Here is a 27,090-nt window from a genome sequence, read left to right on the forward strand (position 1 = left end):
TGTGACCAATTAAAGTCTGTTTATTTGTTTGTAATGAGACAAAACACTACAATCTGTTCAACACTGGGCTGGACACTGCAGTGATTGGGGGCAGGGAGGGAGGGGGCAGGGCAAGGCCTCTGAGCTCAATTATGAAAGTCCAAGGCAAAACCTTCCAGAAGACTCTGCCCTTACCCCTCGGGGCAGAAATAAAAATCATACAATCACCGTTGGTTCAGATTAGAGAGGACACTAAACTGGGCCTCAGCATGAAGCCAAGGTCAGTGCACAGGCGGGGATCTCACCCCAAGAGGCACCACCAGTCACGAGGTGGGGAGGGGGGAGAGCGTGTCTCCCGCCCACGGCTTCTCCTCGTCTCGAGGATCCCTCTCTCCTACCTCATGAGTGGAGGTGGCCCCAGACTGTGCAGTTCTGAGGGAAGGAAGCGTGACTGCCCCGGAGGCCCCCCCGGTCTGGCTGTTCCTCCTTCTCCTCTCAGGCCGGCGCGCTGTGGCCACGCCGGGCCTGGCCCTGCTACCCCCTCTCCTCTGGAGAGGAGCTTTGGGGAGCAAGCAGCTTTGGGGAATGGGGGTGAGAGTGACGCCAGAAGCAAGTGATGTTTGCGCGCACCTCCTGGCGCTGATAGCCTCTCCTGTCGCTGCCCCCAGGGGCTGAGGGACCACAAGGCACACGACAACCCCCAGCCCCGAAGGCCAGGTCCCTTTCGACAGACATCCTTTCGGAGCTGCAGCTGGTGGACTTGGGGGACTGGGGAGAAGACCCCCAGGAACCTCCCTGGCACCTGTCCTCAGCCCAGCTCCCTGGGGCAGCCCTGTGCCCTCCGCGACAGTATGAAGCCCCCCGCAGGATGCTGCCAGAGGGCCCGACCTCCCAGCTGAGCAGTGGGGAATTGTTGCGTTATCTGACCTCTCCTGTCAGGGTCTGAGCCCCAGAGCTCTGTGCCTGGGGGAAAAGCCTCCCTGGCCCCGCCCACCGTGAGCCAGCCCTCCATGGACAGGCAGGGGCTGCTCCCCGTACCCCGGGCTTCTGGGAGCCGGTGTTGGACAAGGGTCTGGCACTCCCTTTATCTCACGCCCTCGTTGTTCTGAGGCTCCTCTGTCTTCAGGGTCAAGTCTGTCCACAACACTTGGGTTCCTGCCGTCCATTAGTTCATTCCGGCTCTGGAGGAAGGAACTGGAAGGAATGGGCATCGGAGGGGAAGGGAGCAGTGGAAGGAACAGACCACAGTGGATGCTGCCGCACCTCACCTGGCCAGCGGGGCCGGTGCACGCTCATGGGGGCAGGACCAGGACAGAGGCAGAGGCAGAGGCGGCGGTTTCCACAGGTTACCAGAAAAGAAAGGAGGACTGGAAAAGCCTGTGGAAAAGAAGAGGGGAGCTGGGGTGAAGGCCTCCAGGGAGAGGGCCTGCTCAAGCCTGCACTGCCCCGGCCTGGGGCTCCCAGCTGCCCTTGGTCCCTGCACAGATCAGGGCACCGATGAGGATTCAGCCTAGGTGGCCACGGCCCATGTGAATTGGCCCAAACCACCCAACTGCCCTGGGCTGTGTCTGTGGAAAGGGGTGGGTCTTGGGAGTCCCCATGACTCCTGGCTCTGTGGTCGGAGAGGCCAGCTCTCCTTAGCACACATGGCACTCAGGAGTGGCCGTGTATGAGCAGAGCCCTGGTCACGAGGCCCCGCCACCAGGTCCTGTTAGCACGGGCCTGGAAGCACAGCCATGACACTGAAACACTGGATGCTCCTCAGAAGGGGAGCTGAGTGGTTGGGGGAGGGGTAGGAGGGGCCTCATCTGGTACCTTTTTAATTACTGGAACCACATGAACACGTTCTCTTTTTGTAATCGGAGCTCAGAAGTGAAAAGACAGAAGTCCTGGCCAAGGGCTCAAGGACCCTGCTTTCCTTCCTGAAGTTTCTGAAAGTCAGTCAGACTACTTCAGCTCTTGCCACTACTCCCCAACATCCCTGTGCAGCAGGCGCCCACTCAGGCCCTTCTGTTTTTGTTGCGGAAAGAGCCACGGGCTTAATGTCCTGGCACCGCCATCCCCCCATCCCACCGGGTTCGGCTCCCCTGTCCCCCCCCCCCCCCCCACGTGCTCGAGCATACCTGTCCGAGACCAGGCATGCCCCACGACGCTCTGCTCCGAGCCCGCGTAGCACCGGGCCTGCAGCTGGGGCAGGCCGACGGGCCCGGCGAGCGGCCACCAGCTCTGTTGCAGAGGACGGAAGTCGGACGGCCAGGAAGGCGGGTTCTGCGGGGTGCCGAAGGGTGGGGCCTGGCGGAGGCCGCCCAGCCGGCGTCACATGGTCCGGCTATACTCGAGGCCACCCTTGGTGGAGATGCTGGACCACGGCAGGAAGCTGCAGAGCAGGCTGTGGGCCTGGCGGTAGAGCCTGTGCGGGATGGAGCAGGGGCTGAGGTTCGCTAGAGCGGAGCCCAGGTGCTGAATGTAGTCCGTGCGGCTCTGTTAAGGAAGATCGACTCGCCCTGCGTGCCCACGCACCCCTGGCGGCACGGTCGGCAGGCCCACGCGGTAAGCCGCAGGCCTGCATGCAGACGCCGCCATTCAGGAAGGAGGCCAAAAGCCCGCTAAGCCGCTGTAGGGTGCTGGAAAGCCTCGTGAGCCGGAGCGGCTCCACGGTGCAAAGAAATAAAGGGTGGCACTGGGTCGGAGAGCACCTCCTGGGTGAGCAGAGCTCAGGCACGTGGAAAGGGACGGGGCGCCAGGGGGAGAGGTCCGGCAGGAGAGTGAGTGTCCCAACTTGACCCCGTACTCAGGCATCGGAACGGCAGGGCCCTGGGACAAGGAGGGGGTCACGGTGCCGACCTCCCGGACAGCTGCAAGAGGCCCACGTGCACATGCACGGGGAGCCTGCAGGCCAGGCTTCTCCCTCCTGTTTACGTCCCCGTAAAACGGATAAACCCTAGCCTCGCTCGCCTCATCAGCTTCTTGCTGGCTCACCCTCACACAGAGCATTCTGGAGCCACATCCTGAACTATCAGGAAGCCTCCTGGCCTCCCAACTGCCCATTCTGCCCAGAGAGGGCGAAAGAGGAGGGAGCGGCGTGTGGGGGTGAGGGGGGACACAGCTCTGGGTGACACGCCTCAGGAAAGGGAGGTCCGAACCCCAGGGCTGCAAACAGCCAGCAATTCTTTTCACCTTGTTTGTTTCCTCCCCTGACTGACGGCACACGGGCCGGGCCCCCTGACGGCAGGGGACCCGCTGTTGTGTTGACAGCTGTGTGCATCTCCTGTGCACCTGGAAAAGGAGGCTCCCAATCGGCATCTGTTGGAAGCATGGATCGTTGGCCAAGGGGGTTAAAACCCACACCTCGTGACGGGTGAAGTCTGAGAAACACTCGAGTACAACCAGATCTAGCCACGGCACGTCCCGTGAGCTTGGCCTCCTGAGTCATGGGAAGGCAACGGCGGCTCCATCTGGTGCATGGGCCCTGGCCCTGCGAGCCACCCTTGTGGCTAGGAAGCCATATCCCTCACCCCTGAGAAGTAAAGGATATAGGATTGTCCAGGGAGGGTGGCCACCATTGATGTAGAGGACGTAGGTGAAGCCATCTTTGAGGACCCCTCGGATGGAGTAGTAATAGGGGAGATAGTGATGCTGCTTAAAGTCTCTGTTTTCGTAGAAGTTTATTGCTGTGTTGTTGGTGGTGAGGACGTGCAGGTAGATGGCTTTGCAGTGGTCCTGGGCGGTGGTTGATATGTGATCCTTTAAGCTCTCGAGTAAGAGGGAACCTGCAGGAGAAGGGACGACAGTCACGCACGGCAGGGCAGGCAGGGAGCAGGAGGCAGATGAGGAAGCGAGACTGCCAGAGATCTCTACAGATCTACAGAGATCTCTGCCACGGTATCACAGACGGAACTCCCGCAACCGCTGTGTCAAAGCCCCTAGAATGCCACGGCCAGATGGGGCTCGTTAGGGGCAGACCATCAGGCATCCGGAACTGCAGATGGGGGTCAGGCAGTTCCCTCAGTGGGGCCGGGCCCATGGCGGAGACTCACTAAGCTTCCAGACATCACCAAGTGCGAACCTGAGTGGAGGGAAAAGGTAGAACGGACAGGCCTGAGTCACAAAGGGAGACTGCTGCCTGCGGGCTTGGGGCAGAGCAGGGGCTTGGAGCGGCACCTGGGGCACAGCCCCCTGCACGTGACGGGCATCTGGCACAGGGCAGCTCGGACTGGCTGTCAATCGTTTTCTACTCTTAATCAGCAACACCTCATGACCTGACATAAACTGTGTGTGTGGTGACCCATTCCCCGACAAGGACATCTGGGAGTGTTGTGAATCTGATCGTTTGGGGGGCGCCTGATGGCTCAGTCGGTTGAGCTTCTGACTTGGGCTCAGGTCATGATCTCGCGGTTCCTGAGTTTGAGCCCCGCATCAGGCTCTGCGCTGACATCGCACAGCTTGCTTGGGATTCTCTCTCCCTCTCTCTGCTGCCACCCCCCACCCCCGCACGCTCTGTCCCTCTCTCAAAATAAATAAATAAACTTTTAAAAAAAGGTCATATTTGGGAATGAAGCCATCACCCAGACGGCCTTTGCTGTTTGCACCTGGCAAGTGGGTGCTAGAAGCAGGGGTCGAAGGCCAATGGGGTGGAGGGAGGTGGGGCCGGGGACCTGCTGGGAGGGGTGGGAGGCCGGAAGTCCACGCAGGACGGGGGGAAGAGCGGGACGAGGGACATTTACAGGCACGTCACCAGCGCATGGGACGTGACTGGACACGGTGGCTGGAGCACACGCCAAACACCGTGAGCACGGCTGTGCCTTACCGATGCCGTGCTTCCTGAACTCCTTGACCACTCCCAGACTCAGAATGTATGCGACCTGTGTGTCAACAGAGAAGTTGGAGGCTAGAATATCTCCATCCTGAAGAAAAAGTCAGAAAGAAAATCAGGTTAACGGCTGAGGGGCCTGGTCCTGGTGCTGGCACATCCCACGGGCCGACTCTCCCGCCACAACCCCTGTGGGGTGCTGGGGTAGGAGGGGACAGAGCAAAGATGATGGACAGGCTCCCCCCCCACACACACACACAGAGACAAGAGGGTGCGAGGCTTTGCGGCGCAAATGGCTAAACTGAGGACACACACAAAAAGCCGCTCCTCTCGGGGACGTGTGGGGGTGGCAGGACCATAGGGTGTGAGGTTACAGCGGTAACAAGGGAACAACTGCGCGGTGTGGGCACGTACTGGGCACTTGGGACAAGACAGCTGGATGAGGTCTGAAAAGGTTTGTCTCAAGGACCTTACACTGCCCCCAGGTGGTCTCTGAGTAAAGGCGGTGGGGGCTCGAGTGCCCCCCCCCAGCACCCCGTGCGGCCCACACCGGGCAGAGTGACATGGCAGGCCAACCCATGCGTGCTCCTTGGTTCCGGGGATGGCATTTGGAGCCAGGAGAGTCATGAATCCGGCCACCGTGCAAGACGAACCGGAAGCAAAAAGCCCAGGAGGAAGCTGGGATAGAAAGTCACTCCTAACAGAAACTACCTTTGCCACAATCTAGTCACAAGCAAGATGGGGTCCGCTCGAGTGGGTCGGGTCTGTAAAAGGGAGCTGTCCCTCTTCTACTTTTAAAGAAGTAACCGAAGCTGAACAGACAGAACCAATGCAGGTTGTCAGCGGGTTCCTTCCTGTCCTTGGAGTAAATACCCATGTGGGAAACACAGCTCAGTCGCTAAGATGACCAAAATCATTACGCACAATCTTGATCCAACGTGACGACGTGCAACAACGTATTTGTGGCTGTGGCCTCGCACTGTGCGTTCAGAGCAGAGCTTGTGGACACGGGGCCCACAGACCCTCCAGTTCTCAGATCGGGGAGGGGTCTGTGAATCCGGATGAAAGGAAATTCTCCATGTTCCCTAACCTCTTACTGGAACTGACCGTGTCCTTCAACCAACCACAGCAGAGGTGGCAGTTCCATGACACTGCTGCCAGTACAAGTCACAGATCTTTCCAGAGCCCCTGACAACTCCGGGGATTCTCAGGGCATCGCTTACACCCGCCCCCACTTTGAAATGACAGTTGTTAGGAGGCCTGCGGTAGGTCCTTCATTTAACGCGTGGGTGACGGTGCCACGTACACCCCCGAGGCTCATACTCGGTCTGGGCTCCCGGGAGAAAGGGCCACAGAGCAGGGCGCGTGCTTCGGTCACCACCCCCAGCAGGCCCGGCCGGCGACGGGGACCACCAGCTCCTCACCACACATACTCACCTCCTTGTGTATCTTGGTCCTACTTTTTATTTCAGCTACTATCATTCCCACGATGGCGCCCCGGTAGGTGGCGGCGAGGGAAAAGAACTTCTTATTGGAGGTGATATCACGATACCATGAGTCTGGGTACCTGAGGGGGAGGACAAGGTCAGGTGAACACGGTGATGCTGGGCTTCTGGCTGCGGAACCACGGGGGACCCGGGGCCCCTCTGCCCACTGCTCCATGACTGAGAAGGAGTCTGTCTGTCCACCACTCCGTCTACACCAAATGGTCTTCTTAAAGCAGGAATCTGTCTAGACGGCACTGGGGATTTCTGACGGGAAAAATGATTTTTCTATCCTCACGTAAGAGAGGAGAGGAAAAAAACTCCCAATGACGTTCTCTCCACGAGAGCATGACGTGCAGGGGCAGCTGGAAGAGATGACCCTCAGACACTTGGGTCATTTCCAAGAATTCTACGAGACCCCTTCAAGACTGGGGGTGTGGGCCAAGTTCACAGCCAAGTGCATCTGGGTTCACTGCACCTCCCAGGTAGCGATGGGGACGAGCCCTCAAGGGCAGAGTGTGGCCAGGGTTGCCGGGGGCTGTTCACAAGACTCCCCGCCCGGGGGAGCAGGAAAGAGAACATTTTGTGCAAAGGCCCTGGGAGCAGTAATGAAAAGGCAGACTCAGCCACAGCCAGGAGACACAGTCGGGAGGGCTGATGGGGGTGTACATTCGTTTTTTAACTTGGGACAGACAACAAGTAACCCTGAGACGCCTTTCTTGAGACCCAGAGCTGGAAAAGGGTGCCCTACCCTCGTGGTGACATAGCAGAGAGGCCACTGACCACCCACTGGAACGTTCGATGAGACCTGAGCATCGCCCACACCCCTCCCCTGGTCCTCCCCGCAACGTCATCTTCTGACCCCAGAACCCTCGGCTGGTGTGGCAGCTGGGACACGCTGCCACACCACACAGCCCATGGGACTGAAGCTCGCTTCACCGTCATTGGAACCTGAGGCCTAGGGCGCAGGAAGCTGTGAGGAGAGGCAGAGGCTCCAGCCCAGCACGGCTCCACCTGGTGCAGGGTCTGACCCACGCAGGGGACCGCGGGGTGAAAGGACGGCACCCCCGGTGACCCCTGAAGCCGCTGCGCCCACACCCCGAGAAGGCTGACGCTCGCCCTTCCCCTCCCTCCCCGCGCGCGCGGCCGGTGACACAACCCATCAGAGGGCGGGACTCATGGAAATGCAAGATCTAGTTCGTTTTTAATTTTTAAAAGTTATTTTTTTTAAATGATAAATCCTTGCGATGAGAACCGAGGATTTACTGTCGGCACAGCTCCCCGCACAGTGCTCGCTGCGAGTTCACCCCTGGCACTTACCCAGCTCCCAGCCGGGAGCCTGTAAAATACGAAGTTGCACCTATCTCTCCCACCGCAACCGCTGCACGAGCAGTTAGAGGAGGACAGACTGACGGACAGACGAAGCTGCAGCTGCAACCACCTCCCCACAAACCACTGACAACACCCCGTGACGTGCTGTATGACCTCGCAGCCTTTTATCGTGTACAGGTCTTTAAACAGCAGCACGATGGGCACAGGGCTGTCTCCTACTCTACTTTTCTCATCTGCCGGCTCATTTGAAAAACAAACACAAAAAAACCCCTCATCGACCAACATACCTCTTCTCTTCCACAGGGTTTTCCCCGGATGAATACTACAGTACTTGCAGGCCCAGAGCCCGACGTGTGCAACCGAGGCCTCACGTTACACTTAAGCTGCTTCTCCGTTTTCTGAATCGTCACCGGCACTGCGCTCGGCAGCTTTTCGGCTAAAGATTCTCCGTAAAGCCCAGGGCGGAACTCTCCGCACAAGGGACACGGTGAGGTGGAGGGAGCCCGATGGCAGGCAGGGCCCGAGGCCTAGCGACAGGCAACGTGACCCCGGGCCGCCACGGCGCTGCCAGGCCGTCCTGGCCTTCGCAGCAAATCTTCGTGCGCGTCCCCCTGCCCGCTCCCCACCCGACCCTCTGCAGCGCGGGGCAACCGGCGCCGCTCGACTTACTCGATGGGGAACCAGTCACCGCACAGATGCTTCACGGTGTCTATGTCATCGTGGCAGAGGAGGCGCAGGCTGACCTCGCTGAGGGCGCTGGACGGCACTACCTCTGTCATTCACACCTGCAGGGCGGGAGGCAGCGTCAGGAGGGCGGCCGCACCCCTTCACCGGCCGGCTGGCCCCACCTGTCACCTGTGAGGCAGCAAGACGGGAAAACTAGTCTCATCCCCCGTGGGCGGACGTCTCCTCGTAACCGCACCGAGCGTTTCTGTCCCTCACGACAGTCCCAGCACAGGTGCCAGTTGCCCCCAGGTTGCAGACCAGGACCCGGAGTGCCCACACTTGCCTGCTTCTCCCCAGTTCCTCTTGCCTGTCACCGCCACCCCCCCACCCCCAACCCCAGCCAGCCGTTGCTGAGTCTCTACCACGGAGAGCTCAGGGGCTCACACCCGACTTCTCCTGCCCCTGGCCCCCTCTGGGGCTGCATGGCTAGGTTTCCAGGGGAAGTGGCGCTTGCTGGCTGAGCTGTTCCCCACCCCCCCCACACCCGCCCCCGCAGACAAAGACTGGGCAGGAAGAGAGCCCGTGAGACAGGCTGAAGTTCAGATCGGGGGTCATGAATTGCTAACAACTCTTTTTATTTTTGTAAGTGTTTTATTTAAGAAAGTTTTAAGTTTATTTTGAGGGACAGCTCATGTTCCCGAGCAGTGGAGGGACAGAGAGAAAGGGAGAAAGAGAATCCCGAGTAGGCTCCACACTATCAGCACAGAGCCCGACGCAGGGATCCATCTCAGGACCTGTGAGATCATGACCTGAGCCGAAATCAAGAGTCAGACACTTAACCGACTGAGCCATCGAGGTCACCCAGGTGCCCCTATTTATTTTACAAAGGATCTTCCATTCCTATTAAAAAAAAAAATTGTTTTGTAAGTAACCTCCACACCCAATGTGACGCCTGAACTCACCACCCTGTGATTAAGACCTGAGCTGAGATCAAAAGTCAGATGCTTAACTGACTGAGCTACCCAGGCGCCTTTAAAAAAAAATTTTTTTTAAGTAATCTCCACACCCAACATGGCCCTTGAACTCACAATCCCGAGATGAAGAGTCACATGTGCTCCACTGACTGAGCCAGCCTGGCGCCTTGCGAACAACCCTTTTAAAAGACCAGGAAAGGGGCACCTGGGTGGCTCAGTCAGTTGAGTGTCTGACTTCGGCTCAGGTCATGATCTTACGGTCCCTGAGTTCGAGCCCCGCGTCGGGCTCTGTGCTCACAGCTCGGAGCCTGGAGCCTGCTTCGGATTGTGTGTCTCCCTCTCTCTGCCCCTCCTCCGCTCACACTCTGTCTCACTCTGTCTCTCTCTCTCTCTCTCAAAAATAAATAAAACAGTAAAAAAATTTTTCTTAAGTCAGGAAAGTACGTTCAGTCCAGGCTGCTGATGGAGCGGCCTCTTTGTGTCAATTAACGGAAGGGAGGCAGGAAGGCTGGATTCTGACAAAGCGCCTGCATCTCCAGGATTTGCTGACCCCCGGAAAAAGCCTTACCTGCCAACCCAGGTCCAGCAGCCCCACGTGCCCCCAGTGACAGAGCCCGCCCTGTAACCACGAGGTAGAATACACTGACCACTCAGGGTTCTGCCCAAAACGCTGGGCCTGAACTCAGCACACAGGCTTCAGTTTAACGGCACCACGACAGCCAACAAACACGGAATGTGGGGCATCTTACAAGACAACTGGCCCGGTCTCTTCCAGAGATCAGTGTTGTGGAAAGAGAGAGTGTGTGTGTGAGAGAGAGAGAGGGAGAGGGAGAGAGGGAGGAAGGGAAAGAAAGAAAGAAAGAAAAAAAGAAAGAAAGAAAGAAAGAGAAAGAAAGAAAGGGAAGGAACGAAAGTAGACTAAAAAAGACAAGGAGACCCACTACCAAATGCAACGTGTAAACCCCCACTGGGAAAAGAGAACAAATCAAAAGTAACCTGGGGAAATATAAACAGGGGCTGGAGAGCAGACGGTATTGCGAAGCTGCTACTGGCTGTCCCGGACGTGAAAGGGCGTAACTACGTAGGAAGTCTTGGGAGATGCGCACTGAAATACGCTGGACGGAGGCATCGTGGGGTGTGAAACGAACTTGAAGTGGTTCGAGAGACTTCACTACTCAGGAGGCAAACATGGACACGGTGCTAGGAACCACGGGACACGGGCGGCAGATAAGAGACAGTGTGGGAACTTACCGCCCACACATTCCGTTTCTCGACGTGTTCCAACTTTTTCATAATAAATGTTGGGGGACGGGACCCCGGAGAGGACTGTCATTCCCTACCGGCCCCAACTGACTCTAGCAACCGTTCTGTGAGTGTGCACCCAGACAGTCCTGGTGATGCTCAAAGGTCTCGGGGACCCGGAAGTTCAGCCCTCGCCACTCAGCCAGCCCAAGTGAGGGCCTGTGACAATGCTTCAAGGTCACCTGCTCCTGTCGCCCTGACATTGTTAGGGCCCGGTTCCCATGAGACTTCAGGCGTTCCCGTGTGGGTCTCCGGGAAGGACATGTCCTAATGTGCCAACTGCCAGGGCTGATTTCCACTGCCAGGCTTGACCACTGGGACGGTGGGGGCGCCGCTCACCCTCTAAGCCCCGGACACATAACCCCAGCACGCTCTGCTCAGCAACACGGGCCCCTCTGAAGGCCGGCCATGGGACCAGGTGCTGCTAAATAGGCCAAGCGCCAGCCAAGGGCTGGTTGAGGGCAGGAGCCCCTCCGGCTGGGAACGGCAGGGGCTGTGGGGTGGTCTGCAGGGCTGCAGGAGGCAGGGGTACTGTGGCCACACTGGGTTCCAACTTTCCGGCACACGCCAAACTCCCAGGGGTGGGGACCACGCCACCCGACGTGTCCCTCTCGGAGCACTGGCTCGAGTTGAAATGAGAGGGGACTTGCTCTCTCCTCCTCCCTCCGTGTCTTCAACCAGTGCCTGCACACTGCCCGTGTGGGGTCTGCAGGGTGGGGACCCCTCCTGTGGCCCTCCCGGCAGCACCGGGTGCCCTGACGCAGGGATCTGAGGGGGACGGAATGGGACACCCCCTGGGACAAGGAACGGGTTTGTCCCTGCTTGAGGCCTGGTGGACCCCGATAGGTCGTGGGTCAGGCGACAGTCAAGGTAGCACCTGCACCTTAGAAACTGGCGTCTACGGCAGGAGCCCTGCTGGAGACCTGTCACTCAGAAGGGGACAGAGCTGGTCCCTGGATACAAGAGCTTGACGGAGCCCCCAAGAGCTAAGCTGACCCAGAAAAAACCCTCCTTCCGGGCAGGGCACGGACAGCCATTTGTGCTGACATAACAAGGGACACGAACCGTCACCACAGTTAACTTGGGAGGCCTGCTGGGACGAGGCAGCCCCATCTGTGGGTCGGCATGTATCTGAGTTCTCAGAACCAAACACAAAATGAAACCCAAGCACGGGGCACCCGGACGCCTGGCTGGTTCAGCCGGTAAAGCACACTACCCTTGATCTCAGGGTTGTGAGTTCAAGCCCCACACTGGGCATGGAGCCTACTTAAAACAAAACAAACAAAAAAAACACAAACCAATACAGCAACCAAGCAACAAAAAATATCACCAGACTAAGCAAATCTGACCTTCCCACACTGCTTGCTTTTTTTCTTTCTTGGAATGCGCCTTCAGAAACAAAACTCTGTCCAGCCCGATCTCGGGGTCAACAACAGATCCACTGTTTGTTTGGTTCCTAAACAGTGGGGCTGTTCCAGTGCTCCGCTCGTCCGTGGCCGTCCGCTCCAACCCGTCCTCAATGGTATCCAGGATGCGGCCTGTGGCCCAGAACGTTCCAGTGTGACACCAGGAACCTCATGCCTCTCAACTGGCCAGCCACCTCTTGGGAAATGGACCGGTCACCCGAAAGTGTCAAATCCTGAGTTTTATGAGTCATCCCCGTCCAAAATATAGACTAGCGGTCACTGGATAGGCTGTGGTTCCCCAGTCATCCCAAGCAAAGGGCCGTTTTGTCCCAAAGAACCTGAGTGTACGGGCTTGAGGGGTCCGCCCACCAACGGCAGGATGGACCCCCGCAGTCACAGTCGGGTACAAACTGCCACTCCCCTGCAGGTTTCTGTACAACCCGCAAAGCAAGGGTAACTCTCCCTTGTCCCACAAAAGGATGGATTCGGACATTGAGCCTGGACTTGTCTCTGGCTTGGCCTTAGCCAGCCAGTCTGAGTTGCCTCTAAAATAGAAAGGGTGAGGCCCCACAGGGCAGGGCTGACGCTGGAACGAGCCGCTGACGCCAACGGGCTGGGAGCTGAAGAGGAAGAGCCCATTAACGTGGGCTGCTGGTGACCACCAGCCGCTAACTAGCACCGTCTGGCCGGTCCAGAGACGTTCCCTTGAACTTTATTGAACATCGATCCTGGTTCAGGGCTGGAGGCACCACACCAGTTCAGGCTCACCTGAACTGGAAAGAGGCTTTCACCTGCTGACCCCCCATTCCCCTTAGCTGGATTCTGAATCCATGCAGTATACCTGTGACACTTAATTTTCTTTAATGTTTTATGTTTGTTTATTTTTGAGAGAGAGAAGGGGGGAGGGGCAGAGAGAGAGAGAGAGAGAGACGCAGAAACTTAAGCAGGCTCCAGGTTCCGAGCTGTCAGCACAGAGCCTGACACAGGGCTCTAAACCACAAACCGTGAGATCACGACCTGAGCCGAAGTTGGACACTTAACCAACTGAGCCACCCAGGTGCCCCTACCTCTGACACTTTAAAAAAAAAAAAATTCTCCGGCACAACACACAACACACACACACACACACAAAGTCTCTAAAACAACAACTGAAGGTGCCATTAACCTTGTAAGGTATAAAAATAGTGTTGTACAGAAAACGTCTATATTCATGTTTTATATTTTTTAAATACTTATTTATTTTTGAGAAAGAAAGAGACAGAGTACAGTGGGGGAGGGGCAGAGAGAGACACACACACACAGAATCCGAAGCAGGCTCTAGGCTCTGAGCTGTCAGCACAGAGCCCGACACGGGGCTCGAACTCACGGATTGTGAGATCATGACCTCCCGAGAATGTCCATATTCTTTAAGGCCTCCCGAGAATGTCCACATTCTTTAAGAGATGCATACTGGATATGCAGAGGCAAAACGACAGACTATCCTGTAACTTAATTTAGTTGGAGCAAAGTTAGGGTTAGGGCTAAATGTGAGTAACCGTCCAATTGGATGAGAGTACACGAAGGGACTGTTTGAAAATGTTCCTAATCGAGTAAACGACTTTCCCACAGAGGCGGAGTGTCAGATATAGATGGCAGGTGTGCCAGGCGACGGATTTAAACGCCTCTGGCACCTGGAAAAGCAGCACCACACCCCGCAGGGACGCCTGCCGCCTCTGTGCACCTCCTCCCCCGAAGAGCGAGTTCTCTCAAACCAGGGCTGGTTCACTGACCCACACTCTGGATCCCAGGTGGGTGTGGCGGCCGGTCCAGGGGGTTATGGGCTCAGTGAATACTGCCGAGGACCCGAGTTAAGCAGCCCTCAAACTCCTCTGATGTTTTAAAGAGCGACAGGACACTCACCATGTAGTCCTAGGACACAGGGCACTGTTTTAGGAGCTGGCTTGAAGCTGCCCAAGATGCTATGCATGTGCCACAGGGTCAGTTCAGGGCAACTCCTTCCCCTTCCGGCCAAGAGAACTGGGAAGTGCAGGAAGCCCCGCCCCAACCCGGAGCCTCTGAGTCACAGGTCAACAGCCCCACATCATCCAAGGCCAACGACAAGCCCTGTCCCTCAGTGCAGTCTTTCCAGAGAAGGCTCCTGAGACGAGGGGCACCCCCCTCTCCCTGCTGCAACAATCTCAGGGGAAAATCCCGGTGGACAAACCCCAACACGTCACCAGCTGCCAATCCAAGTGGCCAAACAGGATGATCTATAAATATCAACACCCCAACAAGGACACAACTCCTCCCCTAAATTGAGCAAAGGAGGGAGGGTGAGTGGGAGTCCAGTACGGACTCACCGAAAACAGCCCTGAAGTGGAAGCAACCCAAACACCTGTCAATGGATGACCACACCAATAAAATGTGGTCTGTCCACACACTGGACATTTATACTGACCCCGGCTACGACAGGGATGGACACTGAAGACCCGATGCTGAGCAGAAGCCAGACACAAAAGGCCACCTATCTCAGGATTCTAGTTACAAGAAATGTCTAGAACAGGCAAATCCAGAGAGACAGGAAGTAGAAGTGTGGTTGCAGAGGCTGGCAGCGCTGGAGGGTGGCGGCTACGGGGATGCGATTTCTTTCGGGAGCGGTGAAAATGTCCTGAAGCCGAACGTGGTGACGGATACACAGCTCTGTGAGCGCACTGTAGACACTGAACGGCACTCTCTCAGCAGGTGGAGTGGACAGCATGTGGAGGAGATCTCCATCAAGCGGTTCAAAACAAAACCGAACTAATCCTGACAGGGAATGCTAGAGTCTTTCTGAAGGCAGTCACAGGAGATTCTGGAGACCATCAGAAGCTTTCCAGCCCGCAAGTCAAACTGCAGGGACCCACACCAGTGCCCACTGGAGGGGGCGAGGGGGGACCCAGACCTTGCCACCGTCTGTGCCAGCCCGGTAGGGTGGGGACCCCTGGGAAGACAAAGCTGAAGACCAGGGAGCCCGGCAGGAGATACAGACTTAGAGACGGGGAAGAGCTGCCAGTGCGCCAAGGCCAACCTGGTGGCTTACCCCCGATTTGGGCCGATCCTAATTAGTTCACACTGGAAGGAAAAAAAGTCGGTCATTGTGCAAGAAGCGATCACAGGAAGCTACTGAGTCTCAGCCAAGAATATCTGTGCTGTCTGTGAGTTTTCACAGGGTAGCAGCTTAAACGCTTTTGAGAAAGGAAACATCACACGCACACCCCATCCCACCCCCCAGTGAGAAATCAACACAAACCACAAATCACCAGATGAATCTAAAAATCAACCCTCAGCTCCAACATTTGGCCTGTGCCAGGAAAGTTCACGTCCTCCTCTTTCCAGGAACAGCTCTCTAGACAGTTCATCTGGTGCTGGATGGGCTCGAGCCAGCCCGAAACGGGGTGCCGTGACTGCCTGCCCTCACTGCCCTTGGCAGAGCCCCAGGGATCTCACTGGCCGTGCCCCACTGTGCTCTTGGTCCCCGGCAAACGTGCTCTGAGCTCCCACGGAAAGGAGGTGCGGGACAGGACGCAGTCGGCACGCTCCCACCAGACCCTCCAGCACAGCGAACGGAATGAGCGGAGCAAGGGCAGCCAGCAGCCGGCGATCAGGATGGCCACAGCCAGGAAGCCAGGCCTCGACTTGTCAGGTTGCCTGAGGCTGGGGACCTGGGAGGCTGGGGGCGGGGCACTTCCTGAGGGGACAGGATGTGGTCTTTCTAGGTGGCGGTGGTGGTTACACACACAGATGCGCGTACATACACACACGCTGAAACTCATCAGGTGCATTCTGTCGTGTGTGTACTGAACTTCGATAGAACTGGTTTTATTTTATTTATTTATTTATAAAAATTTTTTTTAATGTTTATTTATTTTTGAGACAGAGACAGAGCATGAGCAGGGAAGGGGCAGAGAGAGAGGGAGACACAGAATGTGAAGCAGGCTCCAAGCTCTGAGCTGTCAGCACAGAGCCCGACGCGAGGCTCGAACTCGCGAACCATGAGATCATGACGTCCGAAGTCGGACGCTTAACCGACCGAGCCACCCAGGCGCCCCCGATAGAACTGATTTTAAAAGATTTTTTAAAAACCCCCTACCGTGAGGCCTCATAGCAAAGGATGACATCCACAATACACGAGCATCTCTCATATCCTGGGATTTGTCAATCTTTCCCTAGTACCCTTGGGACAAGGCTCTTGACCAAAGTGGCAGGATTTGTTCCCAGTCTGACTTTCAAGAAAACCACTGGGCTCCAAGATACACACCGATTTGTGGATTCTCATGTCCCTGTTAAAAGTACTTCCATGTTTTCATAAGCCTTCATCTAAAAATAGAAAGTCACTTTCAACTAGGGGAAAATGCAGCATTTATAGTGCCTAGTGTGTCCCAGCCCAACGGACAGCGGGTGGAGAAAAGGACAGGAAGGCAGCGAAAGGGAGAACGTGGCTCACTGAGGTTGTCGGACAGGAAGGAAGGGAGTCGGAGGACGAGCGTAGAGATGGCAGCGGTGCATGCGAGATGCCGGGGTGGCAAGTGGGTGATTCACAGACAGAGAGCAGGACAGGGAACCCACCTCTGGCACCTGAAGGAACCCCCACTTATTCTTCCAGAACCTTCCACCATGCGCCAGTCTCCTATTGCTATGGGCTCCTCTTGGGGCTTATGGAGAAAGGATCCTGGTGATTCACTAGAGAACAGGGGCCCACGGGTGAAGCCAGAGCAGAGGCCCCCGAATCGGGCCTCCATCTAAGCCCTGGGATGCTGGTGGATGTGACACTGAAGCCGCAGACACAAAGGCCACATTTCAGCACGCCTCCCTACAAGACATAGGCACATCTACACTACAACAGCAGGGACCCTTTATGCAAGGAACCCAAAGTTCACTTGGATAGTGAAGCTAAAACATGAAGCTGCGAAGGTCCAGGCTTGTGTGACGATTCTTGCCCAGGTTTCCGGGGTCTGCATTCTGCCCCTGACCTCTGGGGGGCAGGGTGGCTCAGTGAAGCAACTCAAGGAGGGACAGAAACCAGATTCTCCAAGATGCAAATGAAGGGCCTGCCTGCTCACCTGCTCTGTCCTTTCTCGGTCCCCGACCACATCCTCAGGAGGCTGTCTGCAAACCCTGTCCTCCTTCTCTGCTGAAATGACCTCCCTGGTCCCTGTACGAAAGGCCACTTTTCCCTGAGGACTCCCAGGTTGTAGGAGGGTGGTGTCTGGACACCTGGGCACCGCCTCTGAGTGCTCAGCCAGAGGGACAGAGTGAAAGTGGAGGAAAGGCCACCAAGATGTCCCCAACGTCCGCCGGGGCACTTTCCATCTCCCTTCCACTGCCAAGTGCTGGGAACTCAGAACCTGCGGGCTGAGAACGAACTGTTCCACTTCCCAGAGGGGTTCCAGGCCATCACGAGGTCCACAGGGCACTCCACTCCCGCTCCAGGCAAGGAGGCCGGGACAACCCTGTTTCTGGATGCCCCTTGCCTCGTGCCCCAATGCCCCAGGTCCACAGGGCTTCTGCCTTCTTCAGAGGCACTGCCTCTCGGTCTCACACAAGCCACATTCAACTTGTAAAAACCACCCCATTCTCTTAATGCCTTGGCAGGTACTCTGGCCTCTCCCCTTGCCCTTAGCCGGATATTCGGGCCAGCCATGACCACACTGCACCCATCAGCACTCCTAGAACCTTCCCTTCTTTCTCTTCTTTTACTCCCACTGGTTCAAAAGGGTCCTTCCTCCTTGCCGAGGCTAGACCACCCTCCACTTATGCTCTGGATGCTATGCCCTGTGCTCTCAGACCCTGCAAGGAGGCTGGGGTCACTGTGACCCCAAGACAGCTGTCCTGTATGTGCCTCTGCTTTCTTACCTGCAGCTGTGAAGATGAAATGAGACGGCCCCTTCCCAAGGGCCACCCCACATTCCCGTCCCTGGCCCAGCTCCACATCCCCTCCTGCCCCGCCCACCCACCCCCTACTCTGGGGACTGTGTGTACCTGCTCTTGGACAGGCCTTCCCGCCACCAGCTTCCCTTCAACATAACCCGCGCCGCCACCTTCCTGCTTTGTTCCTGACCGTCTCAGGCCGGCTTCTACCCCAGCACACGCGCACAGGGCACCGGCAGCTCCCCCTCTCTGGAAGCCAGCAGCCTCCTGGAGAATCTCCTCTCTAAACCCTCTAAAGCTCACGACTTGGTCCATCCCTTTTCTGAACCCTCAGTCCGTCACCCACGACGAAGTACCACCATGGCCTTTCCTGGAACTCCAGGCGTCTTCTCAAGTGAGGCTCGAATGAAGATTAGCACAAGCTCGCCCACAGTGCGAGCGTTAGACAGGGCCCTCAGGAATGTGAAATTCTGCAGACGCCAGGGTTATAGGCTTGAAAAACCCAACAGTAATGAGCTAACCTCTCGCCTTTAGGATGGGTAGGGGGACGGAAACTAAGGCAGGGATGGATTCAGGACCCTGCCTTGCAGCACAGCAGTAAAATGGGCTACAGGGTTCAAAGGAGCCCCGAGGGGCAAAGGGAGCATGCTTCACAGCCCAGCTGTTCACACGGGCAGCTGCTCCGGCAGGCTGGGCTCCTCCCAAAACCTCAGTGCAGGAGCAACGTGAATAATTTACAAGGGGACGCAAACAGGCAGCTGGCGTTCCGGTTCCAAACAGCCGCCCTCTGAGAACCCACCTCCTCACGCTGAGGGGAGCCCACAGCTCTCACATACAATTTTCTCCAAACGCAAAGTCACGATACTGGAGGATTCCACTTGTAGAACATTCTAAAACCAGCTAAAGGGATCGATGGTGACAGAAATCAGAAAGTGGATGGGATGGGGGAACTGAGAAGGGGCAGAAGGCAACTAGCTGGGGGGATGGTGATGTTCTGTGCCTCCTTCCACTACGTCAAACACATGGCTCTGCTTAAGATCTGGGCAGGGGGTGGGGCGTGTGGGTGGCTCAGTCGGTTAAGCATCCGACTTCGGCTCAGGTCACAATCTCACGGTTCCTGAGTTCGAGCCCCACATCGGGCTGTGTGCTGACAGCTGGGAGCCTAGAGCCTGCCTTGGATTCTGCGTCTCCCTCTCTCTCTGCCCCTCCCCTGCTTGCATGTGCACGCTCTCTCTCAAAAATAAACATTAAAAAAAAAAAAAAGATCTGGGCGGGGGGCTACACATTAATTATAAGCTAGTGGTAAACATTACAGTCAGGTGCCAAGTTCTCAGCCAGGGGCCAGAGAACTTGGGGTACAGGCACTTGACAGCTGGGACCTCCTCCAGATTCTCAAGGATGAGAAAGCAAAGACAAAAGCCTCTGTCAAGTTCAGAGGACCTCTTGCATTTTGGAGCTTTGCTCTTTCGTTTTACTTTGTGCCTCAAGACGACATAGATCTTATTTTGTCTTAAATTTATTTTTCCATTTTGTTTTCCCTCATGTCCAGATGTGGAGGGCATACGCTCAGACCACCCGAGCCCCTTGGGAAGGCTACGTTGCTCAAGACAGTCGGAGGGAACCCTCTGGCTGTTCCAAGGGCCTGCATCACAGCAGTCGGGCCAGCGAACTTCCACAAAGGTGGCAGACAGGCAGCCAAAGGACTATTTGCCTTTTGTGTCCCTACTTGGTAGGTGTCAAATCCGGAGAACAAAAGCCCAGATCTAGGGTGAGACAATGATGAAGAGGAAGATCAGACAAGACTATGAGCTGGGAGAAAAGGGGACACTGGAACAGGGGGCCAGAGATGTGGAGCCATGAGCAGACCCCATGGTCGCCTCACGGGAAAGCTCCAGATGTGTTTCATCTTCCCAGAACAGAAAATGAGCGTGGAGATGAGCCTCTGCTGCCAGCTCGTATGTTCTCCAAGACGGAGCTCAAGGCTGGATACAGCAGGCCAAAGGATGGCCTGGTAAAGGAGCGCTTTTGCCCCGAGGCTTTTTCAGCTGGGATCACGGTAAGAGGCCGCTTGACAAGGTGCACCCAGAGTGTAATTCCCAGTTCTGATCCAGTGAGTGGTCAACTAGTTTGGTTTAACAACAAAAACACCTGTAAATACCACATTTGGGGGGAGAGGGAAAATCAAAGGGTAACGTATTTAAGAATGTATTTAATCTACGTTCTTTTTTTTTTTTTTTTTTAAGTTCACTGATTTTGAGAGAGACAGAGCATGAGCGGGGGCGGGGGAGAGCGGGGGCAGAGAGAGAGGGGAAAAAGAATCGCAAGCAGGCTCAGTGCTGTCTGCGCAGAGCCTGACACGGGGCTTGAACTTACAAAACTGAGATCGTAACCTGAGCCAAAATCAAGAGTCAGATGCTTAATGGACTGAGCCACCCAGACGCCCCCTAATCTGCATTCTTGACTATCACCCAAGACTGGACCCTGTCTAGGGCTCAAACCCAACCAAGAGTGTTTGTTCTCCCGCAGGCCACCAGCAATTCTCAATTCTCAGCACTGCCAGGGGCAGTGGTGACACAGACCCAGGTGGTAGCTATTCACTCTGAAAGGAAAAAGTACTCCAATGGGGGAGTCAGGTATCAGTAACCCTGCCCGCCCCCCTCCCCACTGCCCCCAGCAAGCCAGGCCTCCCTGCCTTCCTTCAGCATTTCCACCTCTGCTGGGTTTTGTTGTTGCATGGGGGTTTTTAATCTCCGTTTCTCTGGCTTTGAGTCTAGGATCCTCCAGAATCAAAGAGACGTTAATTATGAAAGTGGGTCAAATTTGGTATAAGTTAACACTTGATCATGAGGTTAACTTATCATTTTTTAAAAGTAATTCGACCTCCTGTCAGCATTTGCCTCTGGAATTATGGCAGACGTCTGTGTTCCACATCACTCATTTCTGCATTACTTGAGCTTTTTTTTTTTTTAATGAGCTTGAACTATTTTTATTTTCAGAAAAAAAACAACTGTCAGATGGTATGTGAAAATCATGAATATGCTTTTATTAAAATTATCTCATGGGCTTTTTTTTAATTAGCAACAACTGGGAAGTTTTACAGTGTCTCTTCAAATTATAAGGCGAATGGTTACCCATTTTGCTCCAAAATACTATCTCTTAGTGCCAACTTTTAAACCCTAGACCCTCGAAATAGCAGGGCATTTTGTGCACCGATACCAAGAACAAATGTTCTAAACACACACTCAAAGCTGTAATGGAGCAGAGAAGGTAGTTGTGGATGAGGATGCCAAACAGAATTATAAACATATTTTAAAAAGTACACCTGTAATTATTAAAAAACAATTTTAGTGGCTATATAAAATCCAAATTAAAAAATTATAAGTTTTAGATGACCATTTTTTAAAAAGGTTAAAAAAAGAAAAAAAAAAAAAAAAAAAAAAAAACATTCCCCGAGCACTGAATGGCTGGCTCAGTCAGTAGAGTGTGCAGCTCTTGATCTCAGGGTCATGAGTTCGAATCCCACGTTGGGCATGGAGCTTACTTAAAATAAAATGAAAATAAAACAATAAAAACATTCCCCTTTTCTTGAGGGAAGGAAATGCTCTTATAAACCTTTTTGTTTTACTAAGAACACACGTTCACAGTAAAGAAATTCACGTGCCATGTAAAGCACAACTAAGAATCCCCTATATACCCCATGGTTTCTGGTGTTTCCTACAAGATAATGATTCTCCCCCTCCCCCCAACGGAAAGGGCTTGGCTGATAAGGGACCAAGGGGCCTTTTGGGGCCCTATGTACACAGGTACATTTATGCCGTGACCATTTATCAAGCAGTGTGCTTTTCTGCAGACACACATCAACGAAGGTGTTAAAAATGGGAGGCCAGAGGAGAAACCAAGCACTGTAATGTGAAACTAAGAATAGAACCGGCAGGGGCTCTCTGACCAGCAAGCCCTGCCGAAGAGTTCAAAGAAAGTCAGGAGTGGCTCCAAAAAGAAACAAGTCTGAAAGAACTATCCAACAGCCCTCCCATGAACACAACAGAAAAGATGTAAATACTGCTGCATTAACATTTTCCAACTTTCCTTCCAGTACCTAAAGGACAATTACCCACAGGCTATTTTATATAATGAAACTGCTTTCTTTTTGGTTCTTTTCAAGATGGGCTCAAATTTCAATATGCTGCTGCCCAAATAGATCACGTTTCAGGAATTCAGGAAATAAAAAAGAGCGACAGGATTTGATTTTTAACAACAGTAACTATTCGACAAGAAATAGAACCGGTGTAACGTGGTTTGTCGCAGATGACAAAATACTTTTCTCTGGTCTTCCTGTGGAAGCAGAGGGAACAAAGACTTCCTCAGACCGTTGTACTGTGTCCCCTTCCACAACCACCTCCTCTGCTTCTCTACAACTGTGAATCTGTGTTTACAAGGTTCATTTCTCGCATCAGTACACAAAATGCCACACTATTCTGAGGCCACGGGGTTAAAAGCTGGCACTAAGAGTCCATTTTGGGGCAAAATGGGTAATCATTCTTACAAGTTGAAGAGACATTTAAAAGTCTCTGCGCTGTCGCATTCACAGGTGGCTCCCCCCCCCACCGGCCACATGGGCCCTGCCGGAGCTGGAAGTCAGTCTCAGGTGAAGACATGAGGAATCTGAGATGCTGACAGGATGCAACCAGGGAACTGGCCCCCACTCGCTGTTACTCCTTCTCTACGCGACCATCTATCTCAGCTCAGTGCTGTGGCCACCTCGGGTGACTGTGCATGCCGGCCAGCCTTTTCGGCACGCAGGCTCCATCGGGCACCGGTTCGATGGTTGACTTGGACCCCAAACCACTTCATGCAGAAAGCCCTGCCTCCGTGTTCACACTTCCTTCCTATCGTTCCACAAGCACTGAGCAGACGCCTTAAGGTCCACACCAGAATGCTAACTTCCGTATGCTCGCTGGGGTTCCCAATGCATGGGTCTCTCTTTAATCAGCAGTGTGAGATAGCTGGGCTTCAGCTAATCCTGAACTGGCCTGCCAGCCAGCTCCTATCAAAAGTCACGCTAATAAAGGATGAGATTTAGGGAAGGAGGCCCGATCCTGGCATTATCAAAGACACTTACAGACATTTGCTGGGGGGAAAAAAAATCAGCATTTAAGCTTAGCCAGAAAGAAGTCCAGCATCACTTTGCAGATTGAAAGCAACGCGCACGGACGTAAGCAAGACCAGCCTTGACACAGAGTCGATCGCCCAAGCTCCCTTTCTGCAAACAAGGGATGGACATCAAAAAATCTCGAGGGCTTTGTGGATTCCTTCTAGAAACAGATGTCGAGGGAAGATAGTGGAGGTAAAACGTAAACATGGAGCCACCACTTCAGAGAAGACGCTGCCTCGGAGGCAGCCAGCTTTCTATCCAGGTAGGAGAACTGTCACCAAGAGCTGAGACCTCTGGGCTATCTCAGCACTGCAAAGGCACGTGCCACCCTAAATGCAGAGCTCTGAGGACTCTGAGCTGTGTCACCAGCAGCGGCTGCACCGTCAGCGTTCTGGGTCCCTCTAAACACACCTCAGGGTGCCAGAAACCAAAATGCTGCTAATGGTACACTGAGGCTCAGGCAGTCTCAGGGCCGAGTCCCCAGGGAGCAGTGAGAGCATCACCTCGTAGGTATCTTTTATCTCTCAAATCTCCTAGCATCCAGGAATTTTTTTACATCCCAGCCGAAGGCACGCTGTCGCTAAGTAACTTCAGGTCAGATCTGAAGTTTGCGAGTGGGTCTGGTTGACGTAAACAGGTGACAAAGTCACCACAACTTATAACCAGAAGAGGTAAAAGCTACAAACAGACCTTTTAAAAACGCGTCAGTACTTTTTAGCAGTGCCTGGGTGGCTCAGTCAGTTGAACATCCGACTCTTGATTTCGGCTCAGGTCAGGATCCCAGGGTTGTGGGATCAGACTCTGTGTCAGGCTCCGTACTGAGTGTGAAGCCTGCTTGGGATTTTCTGTCTGTCCCTCTGTCCTTCTGCCCCTCTCCCCGCTCATGTGCTCTCTCTCAAAAATAAATACACTTAAAACAAAACATGTCTACACTTTTTATTCTGGCCTGTTAACACTACACCACGCCTAGACTTAGTTTTGTACAAGTTTTAACAGTCTACATAGAATCCCAGGGTGTCTCGAAGCTCAGGGGGATGGAGTTGTAGCAAACTATGGCCCGACGAGGAGGCCGCTCAGGCACGCTGCATTTTCAAGGGCCGATCTGCACACTGATTCTAAACAAAATCCCTAAACAAGGTGAGTGAAGACCTATGTGCACTGCCATGACTGATCTGTCCATCTGGAAAGATGACCCTTGAGTTTCGCCACCTGTGAATTTCGTCTAGTGTGTAGTCTCTTCTCTTCTAAACTTAAAGCAATTCAGAGACTTTCATGAGAGAATATGTTTTTGCTCCAGCCCCTTTTAGTTCAATGTTGCTCAGAACTCCCCTTCTTCATGCCTCACGGGGCAAACAAATAACTTCTCACACTTATCTCTACATCACAAGATGCCACAGGGATTGTGGTATTTCTGTAGATGACCCGGAGTCACAGAACTTTCCTGGATCAGTTAATCATTAACTAGAAGTTTTCTGCCTTCAGCCCTCTGGTGAGACTTCTGCAACCAGCAATGTTCTCTCCAGTTCTGAGGCTCCAATTAACCACCACCTGGGGACACAGGGAGCTACTGTGTGGGGCTGCTATCCTTCCATCAGGACCACTGACTAACAAAATCTTATGGCTCAGGACTTGGCAGAATTTAACAGATCGATGAAGCCGCCAATGCCCACGTTTATTGCAGAGTAACTCCGGGTCCTGGGCTCTGTCACCCGCGGGGCACACAGATACGTGTGTGCTGTCAGTGGTCCAGAGAAGGCTCACAGCCTCCCTCACAATTTTCCCACCGGGCCACATCACAGGGGCTACAGACCCCCACCCTTCCTTGAGAAGTGCCCGATCTGGCGGGGAAGGTCGGGGCTGTCCTACGATCTGCGTGCCGGTCTGTAAACTACCAGAAACGAAAGAAATTGATTTGTCTTAAAAACAAAAGGTACGGCTGAGGACGAAAGAGTCGGGAGATGAGGAAGACAGAGCCCCAGGCTTTCAAGAGTTCACAGGAGGGCAAACAAGTCAGCAAAAAACTACAATCCGTGCAACAAGTACCAAAGCGAAGGTAGGGCAGGCCAGGCGGCGGCAAACCGCCGAACTGTGAAAAGGCCAGGCCCTTCACCAGGAGGGAGACCCGGCGGGTCTGCCCTCTGGTCCCAAATTTCCCCCACGAACTCGTCCAGGGCCCTGGCCCGGAGGCGCCCCGGGAAGGGGTGCTGGGGGCACGCGGGGAAGCGCGCCGGGCACTCTACAGGCCCTCTTTACCCCGGGCCGGCGCGAGCCCCGCGGGCCCCTCGGCACCCCGCGGACACGCCTGGGCACCCAGCGGTGTGGGCCGCGCGCGCCCCGGCCGTCCCACGCCCCGCCACAGCCGACTCGCGTCCCCACCTCCCCCAGCCGGCTCCCCAACTCCCCCGCCCGCCTGCCCGGTGCGCGCTGCCCCTTCCTCCCTCACGACCCCAGCCCCCGGCCGGGCCCAGCGCTCCCACCGCAGACCCGAGCCGGGGGACCTCACCTCTGGCAGGAGCCGGCGGCAGCGGACGCCGTCGTGGGACTCAGCGCATCCTGGGGCCACAGGCAGCCGAAAAGTGAGGCCGCGCGAAGCCCGCAACGAGTTATGTAACCGGCAGGGGCCGCAAGCCCGGACGGAGGCGGCGGCCCGCGGCACTTCCGCCTCCCGCGCCCGGCCGGCGACGCAGGCCGGAAGCCCATTGGCCACCGGCCCCCACGTGGGGGCGCCTCCGCCCGACGCTGCAGCTGCCCGAAGCCGCCGCCGTCATCTTAGGAGCTGGCAGCCTTCCCGTGAGGCCCGGCGGCCGGCGCAGGCGCAGACGAGCCGGATTCCGACCGGTGCGCCTCTGAGTTGGCTGGAATGGTGGAACGCGGGTGGGAGCCCACGGGCTCGGACCTTTTAGGGCCGACTGAGCACCCCGCGCGCACATACCCGGGCTCCGGAGACCAGGATTGCCCTCTGCCCTTCAGTCCTGGGCTAACGCTCCCCTCGGCTGGGCTTGGGGCTCGGGCTTTTCCGCGTCGAGCCGGGGAAGCGTGGGTGACGACCCGGCCGGCGGGCAGCAGCTTCCTGCCGGGCGACACGGCCTGCAGCCAGTCCGTCTGTTCACAAAGGCTGTTGTTGAGAACTGTCGCCGTGCCAATGGTCAGGGGTCGGTCGCACTCAAGGGACTGGAGGCTCTGTGTCACAAGATCGAACTCAAGTTCTGTTCCTAGGGAACCCGTGCCGAGCAAAATCTTACAGTAATTTTAAGTCAGGTATTTATTCTTGCCTTCAAGTAAAAATGGTCCACAGAGCCAAAGGATGAAATAAGAAGGATGTGCTTAAAGCCAAAGGCTAAAATGATTCACCGTAAAAGAATTTAATTTATATCCAAATGAATAAACGTTATGACAGATTAAAAGTCTAAATAAAAGTAACACTATCTTAGAAAAAAGTTAAAAGCATATTCTTTTAACATTTTGAAAAGCAAAAGGTATCTAAAGTTTTAAAGGTAATTGGTATAAATAGATCAAGAGTAGAACAATGCAATGTAAAACAACAAGGAATAATCCCTGTGTCGACATAATATGCGTAGTGTCTGGTAGAATCTTGACTTATGTAAAGCAACCTTATTTATATTTCCTTTTTTTAACGTTTATTTATTTTTGAGACAAAGCGCGAGCAGGGGAGAGGCAGAGAGAAAGAGAGACACAGAATCTGAAGGAGGCTCCAGGCTCTGAGCTGACAGCACAGAGCCTGAGGCCAGGCTCAAACTCACAAGCCACGAGATCATGAGATCTCGACCTGTGCCAAAGTTGGATGCTTAACCCAGGAGCCCCTAAAAACACTCTCTAAACACAAATGAGAAAGTAACTATTTTCCTAAGGCTTACTATTTGCCAAACACTGTGCTAAGCTTCTAACACAGGATCTCTTTTATTCTCAGGACAAGGATACCACCTATTGCTACAAGGGTTATGCAAGGTAGTTGTCCTCTGAACAAAAACATTCCACCCTCCAATCGGACCCTAATTGGTGTAATGACTTAAGCTCGGCCCCTTCTCTCCTGGCTCAGTGATTTGGGTAGTGTGGTTATCTGTCTCCTGTAGTTCTGTTT

General features: G+C 54.7%; 2 protein-coding genes across 3 annotated transcripts in view; one reads left to right on the forward strand and one right to left on the reverse strand.

Annotated features, from left to right (window-relative positions):
- Positions 1-25,580, reverse strand: NAA60 (N-alpha-acetyltransferase 60, NatF catalytic subunit). Of its 2 annotated transcripts, XM_042923082.1 has the most exons (8): positions 25,495-25,580; positions 8,275-8,390; positions 6,227-6,356; positions 4,787-4,883; positions 3,515-3,749; positions 2,103-2,452; positions 1,248-1,356; positions 1-1,160 (listed from the first exon to the last, which is right to left on the reverse strand). In XM_042923082.1, exons 2-6 carry the CDS (start codon positions 8,382-8,384, stop codon positions 2,296-2,298), a joined length of 729 nt encoding a protein of 242 aa, XP_042779016.1. In that variant the 5' UTR covers positions 8,385-8,390; positions 25,495-25,580; the 3' UTR covers positions 1-1,160; positions 1,248-1,356; positions 2,103-2,295. The 2 variants fall into 2 exon arrangements, with proteins under 2 accessions (XP_042779016.1, XP_042779015.1); XM_042923081.1 differs by having other exon boundaries at positions 1-1,356.
- LOC122209470 (translation initiation factor IF-2-like) overlaps positions 18,200-27,090 on the forward strand; it is an 11,842-nt gene continuing 2,951 nt past the window's right edge. The window contains exons 1-3 of the mRNA XM_042921338.1: positions 18,200-18,279; positions 19,754-19,895; positions 25,163-25,829. Of these exons, the coding sequence (XP_042777272.1) occupies positions 18,200-18,279; positions 19,754-19,895; positions 25,163-25,829 (889 nt within the window). The remainder of the gene's footprint in view (positions 18,280-19,753; positions 19,896-25,162; positions 25,830-27,090) is intronic.

The sequence above is a fragment of the Panthera leo genome, chromosome E3 (genome assembly GCF_018350215.1).
Source record: "Panthera leo isolate Ple1 chromosome E3, P.leo_Ple1_pat1.1, whole genome shotgun sequence".
In the NCBI taxonomy this organism is placed as follows: domain Eukaryota; kingdom Metazoa; phylum Chordata; class Mammalia; order Carnivora; family Felidae; genus Panthera; species Panthera leo.

What these genes read in the sequence shown, in the direction of transcription:
- NAA60 (XM_042923082.1), bottom strand. Translation starts at nt 8,384, where the DNA reads ATGACAGAGGTAGTGCCGTCCAGCGCCCTCAGCGAGGTCAGCCTGCGC. An exon ending in GGTGACTGGTTCCCCATCGA is followed by an intron (nt 6,357 to 8,274) that starts GTAAGTCGAGCG and finishes CCTCCCCCTCAG; the next exon opens with GTACCCAGACTCATGGTATC. An exon ending in GGACCAAGATACACAAGGAG is followed by an intron (nt 4,884 to 6,226) that starts GTGAGTATGTGT and finishes CTTTTTCTTCAG; the next exon opens with GATGGAGATATTCTAGCCTC.